Source organism: Stenella coeruleoalba (genome assembly GCF_951394435.1).
Source record: "Stenella coeruleoalba genome assembly, chromosome: 11".
NCBI lineage: Eukaryota > Metazoa > Chordata > Mammalia > Artiodactyla > Delphinidae > Stenella > Stenella coeruleoalba.
In genome coordinates this window covers 99252144-99269777 of record NC_137157.1, presented here as the reverse complement: position 1 = coordinate 99269777, position 17634 = coordinate 99252144, and the positions used below count along the sequence as shown (strand labels likewise).

At 40.4% G+C, this 17634-nt stretch overlaps 1 protein-coding gene across 2 annotated transcripts in view; it reads left to right on the top strand.

Moving 5' to 3' along the window:
* Positions 1–17392, top strand: part of KDM5A (lysine demethylase 5A) — a 76634-nt gene extending 59242 nt beyond the window's left edge. For both annotated transcript variants that reach the window (XM_079938599.1, XM_079938598.1), the window contains 4 exons: positions 3847–4006; positions 4870–5090; positions 6968–7375; positions 14591–17392. In XM_079938599.1, coding sequence (XP_079794725.1) covers positions 3847–4006; positions 4870–5090; positions 6968–7375; positions 14591–14797 — 996 coding nt within the window. In that variant the 3' untranslated portion in view covers positions 14798–17392. The remainder of the gene's footprint in view (positions 1–3846; positions 4007–4869; positions 5091–6967; positions 7376–14590) is intronic.
* The last annotated feature ends 242 nt before the right edge of the window (positions 17393–17634 follow it).

Here is a 17634-nt window from a genome sequence, read left to right as displayed (position 1 = left end):
AGTGTTTACCTTTACTGGAACTGTCTGTCCATATTACAGTTTATATTTTTCAAATGCATACGTGTACAATTACACACCAGAAAGGAGGGTATAAAATAGTAGTAGGTATTATCTCCCAGGAAGTTCTATTTTTATCCCGGTAATTTCTTAATTTACAGAAAGGCAAGTTAAGCAGTTGGGTTCTTTCATTTTTTTTTCTTCTCTATGCTTGTTAACACTTGGGTGGCTTGAGCTTTGGTAGAAATAAAGTCCGCTATATACGAACCTTCAAGTTGCAAACTTTGAAAGATGTGAACGTGCATTTGCGTATCCAGTCACCTAAGTTTGTTCACGTGTCTGGCGTACATTGTCACGTGTGTGACAGCTAAGTCTGCGCATGGGCTTAGTTGCTCCGCGGCATGTGGGATCTACAAGTGGTTGTGCTTTTGTGTACTTTACTCTATAGTACTGTATAGAGTAAAGTAGTACAGTGTCTTTATTTCAAGCCCAGCATGTCCAGAAGCACGTGTAGAAGCTGGTACTACTGTACTTCTCAAGGTACTGTATTTTAAAAAGGTACTGTAAGATTAAAAATGTTTTTGTGTGTGTGTGTGTTTGTTTTTTATGTATCTGTGTGAAAAGTGTTATAAACCTATTACAGTACAGTACTGTATAGCCGATTGTGTTAGTTGGGTACCTAGGCTAACTTTGTTGGACTTAGGAAGGTGCTCTCGGAACAGAACTCATTCGTATGTAGGGGACTTACTGTAGAGTAGATTTTGTCTGAGACTTTAGTCCTGCTAATATCAGATAAGGTGGAGTGACAGATCTGTGTGTGCAACACATTTCTCACTGAGAAGCCATTCCTCCTTTCTTGCATATTTGCCATTAGTGCAACTGAACTGTAATTTTCCTTCTTAGGAAGAGTAATTTGTTTAAGCTTGCTGTTATCAGTTGTTTTACCTTCAGCCTATCTGTGCCTTTATATTTAAAATGTGTCTTTTGTAGACAGCACATGTGGTAGGGTTCTTTTTGGTGTGTCATTCTGCATATATATGCGTTTGTAGAATATATAGTTAAATCTTGGTTTTGAGGCAGTATTACAATCTCTGTCATTTAATTGGGGGTGTTCATTTACATTTAATGTAATTGTTGACATGGCTGGATTTAAGTTGACCATCTTTATTTTTCATTTTTTTCTGTTTTTGTTCCTCTGTTGCTTTTTCCTGCCTTCTTTTGGGTTAATTGACAATTTTTTTAAGGTTTCATTTTATTTCCTTTATTGGCTTCTTACCTATACCCCTTTTTATTTTTTATTTTTTTCAGTGATTGCTCTGGGGCTAACAATGCCTCTTTAACTTACCAAAGTCAGTGAGTACTTCTTCATATTTCATACTTCACCCTGGGGAAGTAATTTTTTTTTAATTTATCTTTACCTGTCTTTACTTTCCATCATTATTTTCTATGTATCTATCTATCTATTTATTTATGGCTGCCTTGGGTCTTCGTTGCTGCACGCGGACTTTATCTAGTTGCAGCGAGCGGGGGCTACTCTTCGTTGCAATGCATGGGCTTCTCATTGTGGTGGCTTCTCTTCGTTGCGGAGCACGGGCTCTAGGTGCACGGGCTTCAGTAGTTGTGGTGCGGGCTCTAGAGTGCAGGCTGAGTACTTGTGGCGCACGGGCTTAGTTGCTCCGTGGCATGCGGGATCTTCCTGGACCAGGGCTCAAACCTGTGTCCCCTGCATTGGCAGACGGATTCTTAACCACTGCACCACCAGGGAAATCCTCAATCATTATTTTCTGATCACTTTCCTTCCTAGTTTGGAAGCTTAACAGAAAGTTTCCTGCATGAGTTACAATCAAATGAGTAGAGTCAAGGTTAGAAAAAAAAATTGCAGTCAGTGAGATGACACATCTGGGGACTGCAGTAGGCGAGTACTAAAGTACTCTCCTATCTGTTGCCTTTTAAGACTTAAATTCTTCAATAGGAAATAAGACTTACACGAACTGTGCTGTTCCTGAATTTTCAGTGAGTGACACTGTCTTCCAGAATCTTCTTATGAAACCTTTTAAGTATCCTGTTTAATTAAGGATAGGCTCGTGATAACAATAGACCTTCCTCTCATGCACCCTACAAAGAAAATCAGGTGTTGCATTAGTCATTGAGCTGTTGTCTCTCGTCTCCTAAGCTACTCATTTATACTCTGCTTGGTGATGCTAGGTCTGGGACTCTACACCAGGGCTTGGTAAACTTTTTCTGTAAAGTAATATATGTATATATTAGCATACATTATATGTAGTGATATTCTCTAGGTATATTATGTAAAGTAAATATTTTGGGTTTTGCAAGCCATATTTGGTCTCTGTTACACCTTCTCCTCCTTCCTCTTTTTTTTTTTTTAAATAACAACTCTTTAAAAATGTAAAAACTATTCTTAGCTCACGCTCCAAACAAAAAAATAGGCAACCAGCTGGGGTTGGCCCGCAGACTGTGGTCTGCCAGCCCCTGCTCTACACATGTACCCTTTGCCTGCTGCCCTCCCCCTCCCCCCGCCAGCACAGGGCATTAGAGAAAATTAAAAGGCCTGTGCAGTGAGAAGGGAGTTGATCCTTCCCCTGTTTTATTCTCCATTCCTGTCATCATTGAACTACAATTGTTTTTCGTTTTGGGGGGGCTTTTGTTTGATTTTTGTTTTTGTTTTTTTACCCTGGCAGTGGCAACTGGTTCCAATTTCTAGTTGATATTTTTTTCACACTCCAGAAGCCAGCCACATTGTATTCTATTAGGGATAGCAGAACCAGCACTTCCTCGTCAGAGGTCTGGGTCCCAACTCTGCAGGCCCCTTCTCTGAGCTTCTTGGTTCTAATAACCCCACTTCTTTTCTCTGTTACCTCAACCCTTAGGGATGGCAACTCTTTTCTTGCAGTTGTCTTAGTGTTACTTTGGTGTTTCTGTTTTGCCTTTTCAAGACTTTAATGTACATTTAACGAGTTCACTTTATTAAATTCTCCTTGTTGAACTTTTTGTGATTTCTGTCTCCCTGATTGCACTGTGACCGTTGAAGCTGTACTTGTGGGTTATTCTCCCCTAACTACAGGGGAGGATCGTCTGAGCCCTAATTAGACTTGTCACAGTTGTATAGCTCGAATACTGTCAGGCTGTTTATTATATTAAGAGCAGTTGGTAAGCATCTAGGTTTGAAAACCTTTAGAGAGGATTAAATAATTTGTGTCCTTAAGTTGTCACATCTAAACCTTTATTCCCCTCCTAAGTCCATTTTATTTTTCTTAAAGGGTCAAAGTTCCTTAACTTGTGACTACAGGAGTTTTTATGAGTTTTAGACTGTAGAAAGTTGATTACGTAATCGTAATTTTCTTGTAGGTTTATTATCTCTGAGGATTACTTTTTTTTTTTTTTTTTTTTGCGGTATGCGGGCCTCTCACTGCTGTGGCCTCTCCCGCTGAGGAGCACAGGCTCCGGACTCGCAGGCCCAGCGGCCACGGCTCACGGGCCCAGCCGCTCTGCGACATGTGGGATCTTCCCGGACCGGGGCACGAACCCATGTCCCCTGCATCAGCAGGCGGACTCCCAACCACTGTGCCACCAGGGAAGCCCTGAGGATACTTTTGAGCTTTACTCTTTCCCTTTTGGCTTGAAACTCTGGTGATTTCTGTTTTTTTCCCCAATGGACATTTTCTGTCTTACTAAATACCATATATTTAATTTTAAGATCTTTTATTTATTTGTTTTTTTAATATATATACTGTGTTATATTAGAAACTTTAACCTGAAAGCCTGTATTTAGATTCTTGTCACGGGATAAGTTGTTTCCAATTCTCCATACCCGCTTCGTTTCTTCTACAGGACACAGCCAGTGTGAAATCCTCCAGCAGTCTGGAGCCCAGCCTATTTTGTGATGAAGAGATTCCCATCAAGTCCGAGGAGGTGGTCACGCACATGTGGACGGCACCCTCCTTCTGTGCTGAGCATGCTTATTCGTCTGCTTCTAAGAGCTGTTCTCAAGGTATTACAGCCCTTGGTAGCGGCATGGAGAAGAGAAGCCTGAAACCATACTGAATCTCTCTTTCAGTACAAACCCTGGCAGTGAAATGCGATAGAACCTGAAAAAATGCAACTTTGGAAAAGCCAGTCTCTGTTAGCATTTTTCTGTCATTAGGTCATAACCTGAACATTTCCATAGCATTATTGAATCCCAATTAGAAGGACTTTAGAGGCCCTCTGGTCCCATTCTAGTCCCATTTTATTTTGATCAAATCCCCGATAGGTAGTTATTTATCCTCTATTTGTTTGTTACCGGTTGTTGAGGAACTTGCTGCTTTTTAAGACTATTCATTCTGGTTTTGGAAAGCTTTGTTAGTTTTTCATCCCTTGGTAAGTAATTTCTCTGTTATGTTCACTTTCTTTGTCCCTAGTGCAAGTGAGTCCGACTGCTTTAGGTCACACCTCTGGAGAAGGGAGAGTATTTCTCTCTTCGCGGTGAAATTCAGGATTTTATGGAGCAGCGTATAGCATTCATATGGGGCAGTTATATGCTTAGTTGTTTGGTATTCTCTGAAATGGAGAGAGCGCGGGGTAGGAGATTCTCTCCCATTCCCCTTCCCCTCCAGTCACAAGGTAAAGAATCAATAAGGAACCTGTTGTTTTTTTTTTTACTCTAAACCAGTTTTTTAGAGTGGTCATTAGAATTCTAGGTCTTTCTGTTCTGTATTTTTAAAAATTTTATTTTCACTTTCATACTGATGCAGTGAACCCAAACTTCTAAATTAAATGTTGGAGGAGGAGGGACCATTCTTCTAAATATTTACTTTCAAAACATTACATTTTTTCAATCGTTTTCATTATTTTGTCTTATATTTTGGGGGCAAGGTTCTAGCACCACAAGGAAACAACCTCGGAAGAGCCCTCTGGTGCCCCGTAGTTTGGAGCCTCCGGTGCTAGAGTTATCGCCTGGAGCTAAAGCCCAGCTGGAAGAACTTATGATGATTGGAGATCTCCTGGAGGTGTCTCTGGATGAGACTCAACACATATGGCGGATTTTGCAGGCCACACACCCACCCTCTGAAGACAGATTCCTGCACATCATGGAGGTATGGATCTGAAGCTTACTTACAGTGGTTTTAAAACCACTTAGAACGTCCAGGTTCCTTGGAGGTACCACAGATTGCCACAAGGGGTGGCTGGGTGGGTAGGACTCTGATTGTCCTACTTTCTCATTACGCCAAAGTAGTTCTGCTTTGTGGTTTTCTTTATTGAGATTTTATGTAATACTCAGTTTTTAAAAAGGCCATTTCTGCCGAAAAGAAAGGGAGGTACTGTAATTCACAAGTTGAGAACAACTTCCTTAGCCCAGACTCACACTGGTGAAAGGCCCAAAAGTTAGGCAGGGGGCAATATAGTGGTTGAAAACAGGAAGCAAGGGAATGGTTAAATAGAAGTGGATTGGGTGGGAGGGGGAGTCCACATACATTTATACAATTTACACACTTGTATACAATTATAAATCACACAGTTTCTTATTTATACAGTTTATACATGTTGTTCTATCCATGATCTCATTCGTCCTCACCATAGTCCTGAGGGGGAGGGAGAAAGGAGAGACATGGCGAGTATTTAGCTCATTCTGCCTGTGAAGAAAGTAAGGGTCAGAGACGTAGAAACATGCCTGAGGTCACACGTGGAGTAAAAACAGAGACCTGGGTTCTCTCTCTGGCATTAGACTCCAGTATCCTTTTCATTATTCTTTTCCATGACTGTTTCCATGAGGCGGAAGGTACACTGTCAGCAGCAGGTGACACGGATACGCCTGGGGCACTGTGGTTTGTCTTTGGTTTGGAAGTCAGATTGAGGGTGCCTGACTTAGATAGTACTTTCCAGTCGCAGAGCATTTTCTTCACATCTGTTATCTCATCTGATCTTTATTTCACATATAAGGAAACACAAAGTGTTGGGAAGTTAAATATCTTATTCAAGATGTGATAGACTTAAGACACTTGTAACCCAGTGTTCTTTACGAATCTGCAGATTCTGAGGTTCCTGTCAAAGATATTCCAGTATCACATCTGTGGGAAAATAAATTCTCAAGTGTTATTTCTTAAGTAATTATCAAGCTTATGTTTTTCAGTATTTCTTTTTCTACCTTACCCCTTGTTCTTTCTGTTACTGGACACACTTTTACTATTAAGATCTTTAATGTTTACTACCTTGGCACATAAATAGCAACAATATTAGACAGTTGAGGGAAAAAAAGGCAAGTGTTTTTGCTTCGTGACAGCAACTGTTTTCTTGTGAAAGTCACTACATACCCTTTGTAATGAGATCATGGATAAAATTTTGTGTTTTGCTGACAGTTTTGATAACTTCGTAACCACCAAGGATTTATTGAGTTAATAAAGAACTTTAGTACTGGTAAATGGAGACCCAAAGAGTTATTACATAATTAGTTAGTATACATTTAGCTTTCTGTGTATGTTTTCATCTCAGTTACGTAGAGGTGCTACAGACTATACTAATATATGCAGACACTTTTTTTTGCCTTTTTTTTTCCCTCTGATAAGCTAAAAATAAGTCAGATATTTTATTTAGGGCTTGTCATTATTTTCTACTGTTATCTTCTTTGAATATTATATTTGCCTTCTTAAAATATCTTCAGAATATTTATTGTGGTATAATGTACACAACATAAAATTTATCATTTCAACTGTTTTTAAGTATACAATTCAGTTGTTTTAATTACATTTATAATATTATACAACTATTACCACTATCCATTTCCAGAACTTTAAAATTATTCCTAACAGAAACTCTGTACCATTAAATAATCCCATTTCCCTCCCCCCAGCCCCAGTAACTCATATTCTATTTCCTGTCTCTATGAAATTGCCTATTCCTGATACCTCATGTAAGAGGATAAAACAGTTTTTAAATGTCTTGCTTTAAAATTGTTTCTAATTTTATACTTATGAAGGATGACAGCATGGAAGAGAAACCATTAAAAATAAAAGGAAAGGACTCTTCAGAGAAGAAACGGAAACGGAAGCTAGAAAAAGAACAGCTTTTTGGCGAAGGAAAACAGAAGTCCAAGGAGCTAAAGAAAATGGATAAACCTAAAAAGAAGAAATTAAAATTAAGTGCAGAAAAATCAAAAGAGCTGAACAAACTGGCCAAGAAACTAGCAAAAGAAGAAGAGAGGAAGAAAAAGAAGGAGAAGGCTGCTGCAGCCAAAGTTGAACTTGTGAAGGAGAGCTCGGAGAAGAAGAGAGAGAAGAAGGTGCTAGATATCCCCTCCAAATATGACTGGTCAGGAGCAGAGGAGTCTGACGACGAGAATGCTGTGTGTGCCGCGCAGAACTGCCAGAGGCCCTGCAAGGACAAGGTGAGTCTAGCTGTACCCGCCAAGTATGCGCGGGGACATGGAGCAGCGGCCGGGCACACCTGGGTTTGAGGTAATGATGGTCTGTTTGGCCTTGTGACGTCACATGTTTAATTCAGTTTCTAGAAACATTTTCAGTTATGAGGCTCTTAGTAGAAGAAATGTTGTGTTTTAGAAATCGTATACGTGGTGATCGTCCTGACCGAGCAGAGAGAAGCTGTGTGGTACCAGGAGCGGTGTGTCTCGTGCGTGGGCACAGCAGGGCTCAGAGCAGTTGTGTCCCTTCCCTGCAGGGTGCCTCGGGGGACTAGACATCTTGTCAGTTAGCCACAGTGGCCCGAAAAGTCCTGGGCCAGTATCCTAAGAGCTGTGGCAAATTGCATTGAGATCAGTTCTGAAGACCTAAAACTAGGAGGTTAAATCTTCCCTTTTGGTCTGTGTCTTATCCACACCCAGCCCTATGTGTACTCTCCTAAATAGAATATGATTGTTTTCACATCTCTTGCAAAAAATAAAGACCTTTAAAGGTATTATTTTTGAAATGTCAGCCCTGAATTCTAAATATTAGCAAGGATATGATAGTCTTTCTTAAGGTAATAATTGATGTTATAAACTTCTGAGAAAGACGGATGGACTTCATGAAAAATCCTAGTTCATTAAATGGCTGAAGGTATCTATTATAGTGTTCCCATCAAGATTATTAGTAAATTCATGGTTTTAATTTTATTATCTCCATACACCACTTGATGTTTAGAATTTTAATAGCTCCTCAATTTGAATATATCAACAGAATAAACACAGCTGCATCACTATTCCCTTACTTTCCTCCTCAGTTAAATACTTGTTAGAGCTTGAAGAGGTCACCTTGTCCAGCCTCTTCATTTCACAAATGATGAAGCCAGGACTGAGTGAAGGTAAATGATGTGACCAAAGTCACAGAGCTCATTAGTGGCAAAACCGAAAGTAGAACCCTGGCTCCCAGACCAGGTCCTCTCCGCTAATATCCCCACCCCTCCGGTAACTGAGATGCAAGTACAAAAACACAGTGCAAAACTAAATGACTCGTATTTAAATTATACTTATTAAAGGTTTTCTACTCACGTTTGGAAAATGAATATATAGTAAAATTTATATCCCATAGTCCAGCTTTCTGAGGACCACAGCTGTAAATATTTTAGTGTGTTCCCTTGCAATTATTTTCCTGTATAGTTTGTTTTATATCGTGTCATACTGTCCACTTTTGTATCTGCTTTATTAGTTTCGTAAGTATTTTTCTATATTATAAATATTTTAAAGCATTTTGGTAGATGCATTATATGTGCGTGTATTATTTTTATCTTTCATTTGAATTTATTCTCATCTGAATCTGTTTATTAAAGAGGCTGATGACAGGTTAGCAGTTTCTCCTTGGGTCTGAAGTATTAGCAGCTTAGTGTTGGCAGGACCTTCTCCCTTTTCTTCCTCCTTTAACTAATTGTATGGCAGTTGGAGGACTGGCAACAGGATATGTTTCTTTTTCAAGCTTTCCTGTCATCCTTCCTACAGTGTTTATATCCATCATGAACCTTTCTCCTTTTTTCTCCTTTTCACTTAATAACCTCTTGCCTCTCCTCTGTTCAGCATTTAAAATACAGTTCAGTTCATCTACTATCCCTGTTCTTTTCCTGTAGCATATAAACGCTACAGGCAGTTTTTTTCTCAGCTGCCATAAAATTGTTAACACATGTCCTGCTTCCTCTCAGCGTGGTCAAGGAGTAAGGTGAGATCATCTGTATGTGAAAGCACTAGTTAACCAAAAATGCAACTTAGGTGTTAAGATGTGATCATTATTTTTAGATGAACCCTGGGATTTACTTCTAACATTATAGGTATTTAAAAAAAAAAATCTAGAAAGGGGAATCCCCTGGAAGTCCAGTGGTTAGGACTCCACAGCGCTTCCACTGCAGGGGCCCTGGGTTCAATCCCTGGTTGGGGAACTAAGATCCTGCATGCCACATGGCGTGGCCAAGAAAAAAAAAATCTGGAAAGTTATCATCTACATTTTGATGGAGCAAAAGTAGATTAAGCTGAATATTTAGAGAAAATGTCTATTGTTTAAAACGTACAAAGATTTGTACACATTAATTTGTTAAGATTAGTACAAAAATTGTCAGAACACATACACAGGTGAGCAGGTATGCCTTAACCTGTCAATAGCTACATGAAAGACACTTATATGAATGATGTATTTCTATAATGTGTTTAATTTTAAACAAATTATTTCAGATTATAAGCATTTTGCCCATCATTTCTGTTTTGCAATTTTTATGGTTCTCCAAGTCTGTTTCTGACACCAGTTTTACTAAATGGAAGGTGTGTTTCTTTAGAAACTTGGTAAAGAATTTTACAACTTTCTCAATTTGAAGTATAGTGTTTCTCTAAGGAAAACAAATTAATGCATGGTACGCATCTTCAGAGCAAAAGGATGACAAGAAAAGAATGTTTTTTAAGGAAGTCTGTGTTCTTTAAATATCATGTAGCAAAAAACCCACACAACTTCTTGGGTTCATTTATATTTAGGTAAATGTATTCTAACTAGTAATTACTATTATTTTTACCTAAAAATGTGCAGATTGAGAAAACTTTGAAGGATTACTTAAATGTACCTAGCTTCAATTTCAAGATGTTTTAGAAAGAAAAAAGAAAAATATTATCAGAAAATGTAAAAGGTTTAAAAAAGCCCCAAACTATCTCTTCCATCATCAAATTCAAGTTGAAATTAATTTTAAAAATAACAATGAAGAACTGTTTTCAAAAAATTAGTTTTAAGGTTCAGAATCTTTTTCTCCGTGAATTTTGCCACTTTCATTCAATCTTATTGGTACCAAGAGTAAAACGAGTTAATTTGAAGGAGCAAATTCTTTCAGGCTAATATTTAAGTAACATTTTTTCTGCATTAAAATAAATATTTAATCTTACTTATGAAAATAGATTTTTTTTCTCTTTACTTTTTTTTTAACCTTCTTACTATGGGCTTTTTCCTTACCCATTACTACCTCCCTAAGAAGTTTGGCACGATAAATAAAGAGAAACTGTTTATAAACTTCTGTCTCTCACTTTTACTATTTGTTAGGCACTCTGATTTTTTAAAAAATAAATAAATTTTATTTATTTATTTTTGGCTGCATTGGGTGTTCGTTGCTGCGCACGGGCTTTCTCTAGTTGTGGCGAGTGGGGGCTGCTCTTCGTTACGGTGCAGGGGCTGCTCTTCGTTGCGGTGCATGGGCTTCTCATTTCGGTGGCTTCTCGTTGCAGAGAGTGGGCTCTAGGTGCATGGGCTTCAGTAGTTGTGGCGCATGGGCTCTAGGCATGCAGGCTTCAGTAGTTGTGGTGCGTGGGCTCAGTAGTTGTGGCTCGTGGGCTCTAGGCGCGCGGGCTTCAGTAGTTGTGGCGCGTGGGCTCAGTAGTTGTGGCTCATGGGCTCTAGGTATGCAGGCTTCAGTAGTTGTGGCGCACGGGCTTAGTAGTTGTAGCTCACGGGCTGTAGAGCGCAGGCTCAGTAGTTGTGGTACAAGGGCTTAGTTGCTCCGCGGCATGTGGGATCTTCCCGGACCAGGACTCGAACCCGTGTCCCTTGCATTGGAAGGTGGATATTCTTAACCACTGCACCACCAGGGAAGTCCCAGCCGCTCTGATTTTAAAAGATTTTTGTGGAGAGTTGTCTCAGCAAAAGTGTTTGCGTTATCAGTGGCTTTATCATTCATATCTCCTTTTGGCATAGGTAATCAAAGGTTGGATTACCTGAATGAGAGACACACACAAACTGGTGATGTTATGATAGGGTAACCAACTGTCCCAACTTGCCTGCGACTTTCCTGGTTTTAGCACCGCAATTCCTGTGTTTTGGGAAACCTGTTAATCTTAGGCAGACTGGGAGGGTTGGTTACTTACTGTTAAGATCACCAAAAAAACATACACAGGGATTGTGAACATATGTCATACTTGATTAAATTGTTTTAATTTTGAAATCTGGCTTTTGCAAGAAACTTCGGTGCAAAAGAGATTGAATGCCAAAATAAAAAGAGCTCAGGTGGGTAACTAAGCTAAGACTGTCACTAAATCACGAGGCTTTCTTTTTTCCCAGTGCAGTAATATGCGCTAAGAAATGAACAAAAAATGTAATGTGCCAAATATTTTTTCTTACGTGTAAATATGAAACCATATAGCAAAACATGAAATGTCAAACTAACATTGTATTTCTCATTGAAGCACACATTTCCCCCAATCCAAACCCAGTAAGCTATTTTTACTATAGTTAAATGTCTTATCAGTTAATATCTGAACAGCTCATTGCTGTGAAGCTTTTCAGGAATTACTTTTTTTTGATTTGATAAGTATATCTCCCAGAAATACTGAAAGGGGAAATGACTATTAGAACTTACTATGTGGTTAGCCAAATTCTTTGTTCCTGAGTGTTCAGGCTACTGCATAGTCTGCAGGTTCAGTTGACATTCCAGACAAAAGTAGAACTGGATTTTGATTGTAAGTAGATGAACATGATAGGAAGATATTCGTAAAGAGGGCTATTTTTTAAAAATAATTTTTTTTATTTATTTATTCAGTTTTGGCTGCGTTGGATCTTCATTGCTGCGTGTGGGCTTTCTCTAGTTGTGGCGAGCGGGGGCTACTCTTCGTTGCGGTGTGTGGGCTTCTCATTGCGGTGGCTTCTCATGTTATGGAGCACGGGCTCTAGGCGCACAGGCTTCAGTAGTTGCGGCGCATGGGCTTCAGTAGTTGCGGCTCGCGGGCTCCAGAGCGCAGGCTCAGTAGTTGTGGCGCACGGGCTTATTTGCTCCGCGGCACGTGGGATCTTCCCGGACCAGGGCTTGAACCCGTGTCCCCTGCATTGGCAGGCGGATTCTTAACCACTGCACCACCAGGGAAGTCCAAGAGGGCTATTTTTTCCCTGCTAGATTATTAGGGTAAATTGTTGTGTAACAGGTAGGCTGGGATAGTATCTCAAGAAAAGTTATATACTTTTTTGGGATGGTGGGAGAGCTGGGCTTAGGAATGGACCTCTAGCCAAAATCACAAAAGGAAATGTTGTCTTCCTTATTTGAAAGACAGCAATAGATATGATTTTGGGAGACCGGAAGCCAGGGCGTGTAGTGCACAATTAGATTCTAAAAGACATGGGGCCGCTTTTCTCGGCAGCAAATAGTGGTGAATTGGTAACCTCTTACCCGGTGGGGGCTGGACTGGGTTAGATAACTGGAGGCAGGAGTAGTTACCTGTTGACTCAGGGTTGTCATAACCAGGTTGGCACCTCCAGGCTGGGTGGCCCAGAGAAGCACAGCTCTCCCAGTTCCGCTGATCAGCTCCAAATAGCCGGACAGTTGGGCTGAGCTCACCCCCTGTCAGATTAGCACTTTATAAATCTTCACCTGCTGGTAGCATCTGTATTTTTGAGTCATTGTCTCCCTTTTCTGTCTCCAGGACAGTTTGCCACAGCAGGGACATTTAGATCAGTTGTTTTCTTCACTGCACAGACTTCAGAAGCTAAATATCACACAAACAATTGCAGAACAAAACCACAACTTATGTCAGGAAGTAATTAAGTCACTCCGAACTTACAGAAAGCAGGACCACGTAGTGCCAGCGATGGTCAAATTTAGAATATTTAAGAATTACCTGGGAGCTGGTCACAGTGCAGGATTCTTGTTTGTCCCCCAAGATATTCTGAGTCTGTGGGTTTGGGCTGGGTTTCAGCTACACGTTTAACAGACGCAACAAGTGATTCTGACGCAAGTAGTGCCGCAGGCAGTTACTTGAAGGTGCAGAATGTTTTGTGGAAGGTAGGACAGTGAGTAGAGCCAGGAGACTGTGATCTTAAGAAGTGCCTTCAGTGTCCCAGGCTGGGGACCAGGTGTCTTGCCAGATATTATTTTACCTGATCCTCTAAATATCCTGTGAGCAAGATTTGATCTCCATTTTACAGATGGAGAAATGGGGCCTTAGGGAGATTAAATGACTTGCCTCAAATTTTACAAAAGAACTCGAGGAACGGTGAAAGCAAAAAGATTATTTTGACAGATGATTTCTCCCACCCTTTACTAAAAACCTGGAAACTACTAACCAGGAGTATCACACTTTTGATAAGTTTTATAGTATACGGACAGATTTTGAAAACTCCTCACTTTTCCTGAGACTCATTTCCCTACAGCCCAAACCTCCTTCCTCTGTTCTTTCCCATAAGCTGTACTGAAGAACTTAATTGATCCCTTCATACTCCATACTTTGCCCTGTTTTCTGGCAAAGCTCATTGTTGTAAGTGACTTCCTTGCTAGTGAAGTTATCAACTTCTGCACTGGGGAGAGAAGGGCAAGCAGCTCTTTGATCTTAAAGGTCCTAATCCGCAGTGGCATAGCTGTAAAAACGACCCCAGTCAGCTGCCAAATAGGAAAGCCCCAGCTCACCTCACTGTTAACTGTGTGCCCCAGGCTTAAAGTCAGCAAACAACAGTCCTTTTCTAGCCTCCTGTAATCACAGTGTTCTCTGGAGGGTCCGAGCTGCCACCGACCTGTCAGTTACCCAGACTTTAATTTGAAACCTCAGAGTGATCTGTTGACCTGTGTCTTTGACTGTTTTAATTGGCTAATTTGTAAGATTTGACCTCTGATATTTGCTAACTTTTTATAGGGAGTTGTATTTGTAACGGAAGAAGAGAAGAATAAAAAATATTAGTTTAAAAAGTGGCCTATGTGACTGCTTTTCTAAAAAGGTATTTAATGCTCTTAGTACTTTGGCTTATCTCTTTGAAATAAAGCTAATACACAGGATTGCCTTCACATTGTTGTACTCTTCTTGATTGATACTTGCATTGTCTTAGAGCCTAGAAATTGTTAATATTAGCTAAAACTACTTGGCTGCTCTATTAGAAGTTCCTTTTTTGTCAGATTTTCTCAAACATGTTTCTGCCTCACTAGGAGCCCCAGGTATTTATGAGGTAATGGAGTACCTAAGAGGCCTAATTTTGTGGACATATTATGGAAAAAATAATTTGGGGGTATTAACTTCCCAGCTTCTTTCTTTAAAAAATAACCCCGTAAGAAGTCATTGTCTATCTCTGGGCATCCCAATTATTTGCTATCATTTAAGCCAAGAAAGCTCTTTGGTTTGCTTGTATTCCAGGCTTAATGTGTATGTAACCTAAACATTCCCTGATCTTGTCTCCAACAGGTAGACTGGGTGCAGTGTGATGGTGGCTGTGATGAGTGGTTTCACCAAGTTTGTGTGGGTGTATCTCCAGAAATGGCTGAAAATGAAGATTACATCTGTACAAACTGTGCAAAGAAGCAGGGGCCAGATAGCCCAGGTCCAGCAGCACCTCCTTCTTTCATAATGAGCTACAAGCTACCAGTGGAGGACCTTAAAGAGACCAGTTAGCAGGTGCTGGGTTAGCTTGGGACATGGGGGAAAACGGACCACACAGAGACCGTAGTCAGTAGAGTGGTTTACATCCACTCAGAATGTTGCTTCCAAAGACGAATGGCCTTCTGAGCAAGTCCTCCCAGCCGACTTCCTCTTTGCATGGACGTGGGATCTGCGTTCTCTGTCAGCACATCTGTGCCGAGGGTGTCTGCTTTGGTCCAGCAGCCAGTGTTTCAGTTCGTGTCTCCTCTGAGATTGCTTGTCACATTAAGGCCAGACATTTGAGCGCTAGGGTGGCTGGTTGGCATTAATGCGTTGGTGTGCTGGCAGGGCATGTAGGCTGCGGCTTCTGGCCAGTTGGTACTAGTTAGAGGTTTGCAGCCAGCGCCACCCAGAGGTGCTGATCCCTTGGATCTCCTTAGTTAGGCCAGTGGGGGAGGAGTAGAGTAGCAGTTTCCTTCCACCTGCCCTGGCATTTGACGCCCTACACATCCAGCTAGGAGAGGGCCAGGGCTGAAGTTAGTCCTGTTAGAGGCCATGGGTGGTGAGTGGCACAGCCCGTAGACCTCAGCTCCATGTGCTTGTCTGTACCAAGAAGAAAACCCCAGCTGAGAGGCAGATCACCTCATCTTCCTAAGGAGGAGGATGGCATCTAGTTCAGAAGTCTGACTAGATTGGATTCTGGGAAGAAGAGATTTTATTTCAAGGCAAGGAGCCTTTTTTTGGCTTTGAGAAGTCTTGCTGCCTTGGGTCTGCATTTTAAAGAAGAGCAGGTACGTGGATCCAGGCTTCTGCGGTAGCAAAGAAGACAAGTCAGAACGTTTTACTGAGCCACAGCGGTGCCTGCTTTTCGGGGAACCCTTCATTCACAAGTGCACCAGGTGCCACCAGGCTTCAGGCATGGCCCCAAGCAAGACCAGCAAATAACAACTCTTGCCTTGCAGCCCGGCCCCCACTGGCTGTGGTTTCCAGGACTGGCCGTTTCTGACCGTGGCCCGCGGCAGATGCTGTCGCACAGCACGTGGCTTCATCAGAGGACGTGGGCTTAGAGTACCTCTGGGTGACAAAGTTGTTTTAGTAAATCCATTTTTTAAAAAAAGAAAAAAGGACTTGTTTTTACTTTTTTCTAAATGTCTCTGACTACTGACTGTTCTATAAATAGATTATTTTTCCTTTTTTAATATACATATATATATATATATATATATATATATATATACACACACACACTGTTACCAGCAGCTTATGACAGAGTTTCAGCATCAAAAATCCATTTGGGGGCTTGCTTTCTCGTCTTGCTTTTTAATAAAGGAATCCCATTCCTTCCTTGTAGTACAAGGAGTTAGCACTTCCTTCTCTATCCTAGCCCGACCAGATCTTCCATCTTGGTTTTGTTCAAATAGGTAATTATATTTCGTTTGTGTGTTGGGACTTGTGTCCCTTTCTGTGGGGAAACCTGGTCATACTGTATCTGTGATGGTAGTTCTGTTTTGTACGTGAAAGTTTGGAACTACGGTGCTGTGTTCTCCTCCCTCCTGTTGTGTTCTGTGTCCTTGTGAAGGTGTTAGGTAAGCTATATGGAAACTCTTATTAGAAGGGGACTAATTTTTTTTTTTTTAGGGCAAAAAAACCCAAAAACCCACCAAACAAACTAAAAATGGTGTTTTGTCTTCACTATCCTGTGTCCCTTTATTTTGGTTTAAAGATCTGTGGTTTGACTTAAATTCATCAGTTTTCCTTTTAAAAGGGGGGAGCAGGGTGGGCCCAGAGAGCAGCTTTTAGTCTTGTCTTCCCTTTGTGCCCCGATCTCTTTTAAAGAAATGTCTTCTAGTAACTAGAAGTGAAATGTACTGTCCAGTCACAGTTTGCGTGGGTATGAGATTTAACTCAAAAGGCATCTTACTAAAAAAAGCAAAACCTTTCCTATAAAATCTAGTTTCTGGAAATGCTTTCTCTACGGTTCTACTACCTATTTTTTAGTCATTTCTTCCTTAATATCATATAACGTTTTGAGTGTCTTGGCCTGTTAAGAGGTTCATAAGTGTTGGTGTGCATGGGTCTTAAAATCTCATCTCAAGTGTGTGTATGATTTAAGATTTCAATGGAAAGTACAAGGTAACTAAGTAACCAGTTTCATAAGTTATCATTTTGCCAGTCTCTCAATACATAAAGATATTACTACTTAGTTAAGAATTTCATCTGGTTGATATTATAGAAGAAAGCACAATGTTTTTTTGCCGTTTGGTCTTCTCTGTAAAAGTCTTCAAGTGCTTGTGGGTTAAAAATTGAATGCAGTCTTAAGTGATGGCTGCCCGGAATACATTTTAAAATATCTTGTTTTTCCTTCATTCCTCAGCTATCAGTGGAGGGGCATGAGGTGCTGAGAAAGACAGCTAAGGTGCTCTGCTGCTTGGAGTGTGGTGGATGGATAGAGGGCTGTTTAGGGAATAATTTATGTTCATAATAGGTATTTGCCTGCATATTTGACGGAGAGAAAAACGCAAGGCAGTCTCCAACCATGAATAGCTCCCTGTTTATCTTCTCCAACCATGAATAGCTCCCTGTTTATCTTCTGACATTTTGAAACTCAAATATATCATTTAATTGATACTGTGGGATTTTCTGTATTTATTTGAAAGTCACAGAGGATTTGGTCTGACTTTTGACCATTTAGACCAAAGGTTGAGAACAGATGAGAGACAGTTTAAAAGAAGAAAGAGAAAAGAAAAATATATAGAAATGTGTAATTTTGTAATTAGTGAACTAAGATTCATCTGTTAAAGAAATGACGATGTTTTTTCACTTAGAGGAAAGTACTTATTTTACAAAGTAACTCCATTCTGCGGTGTTGT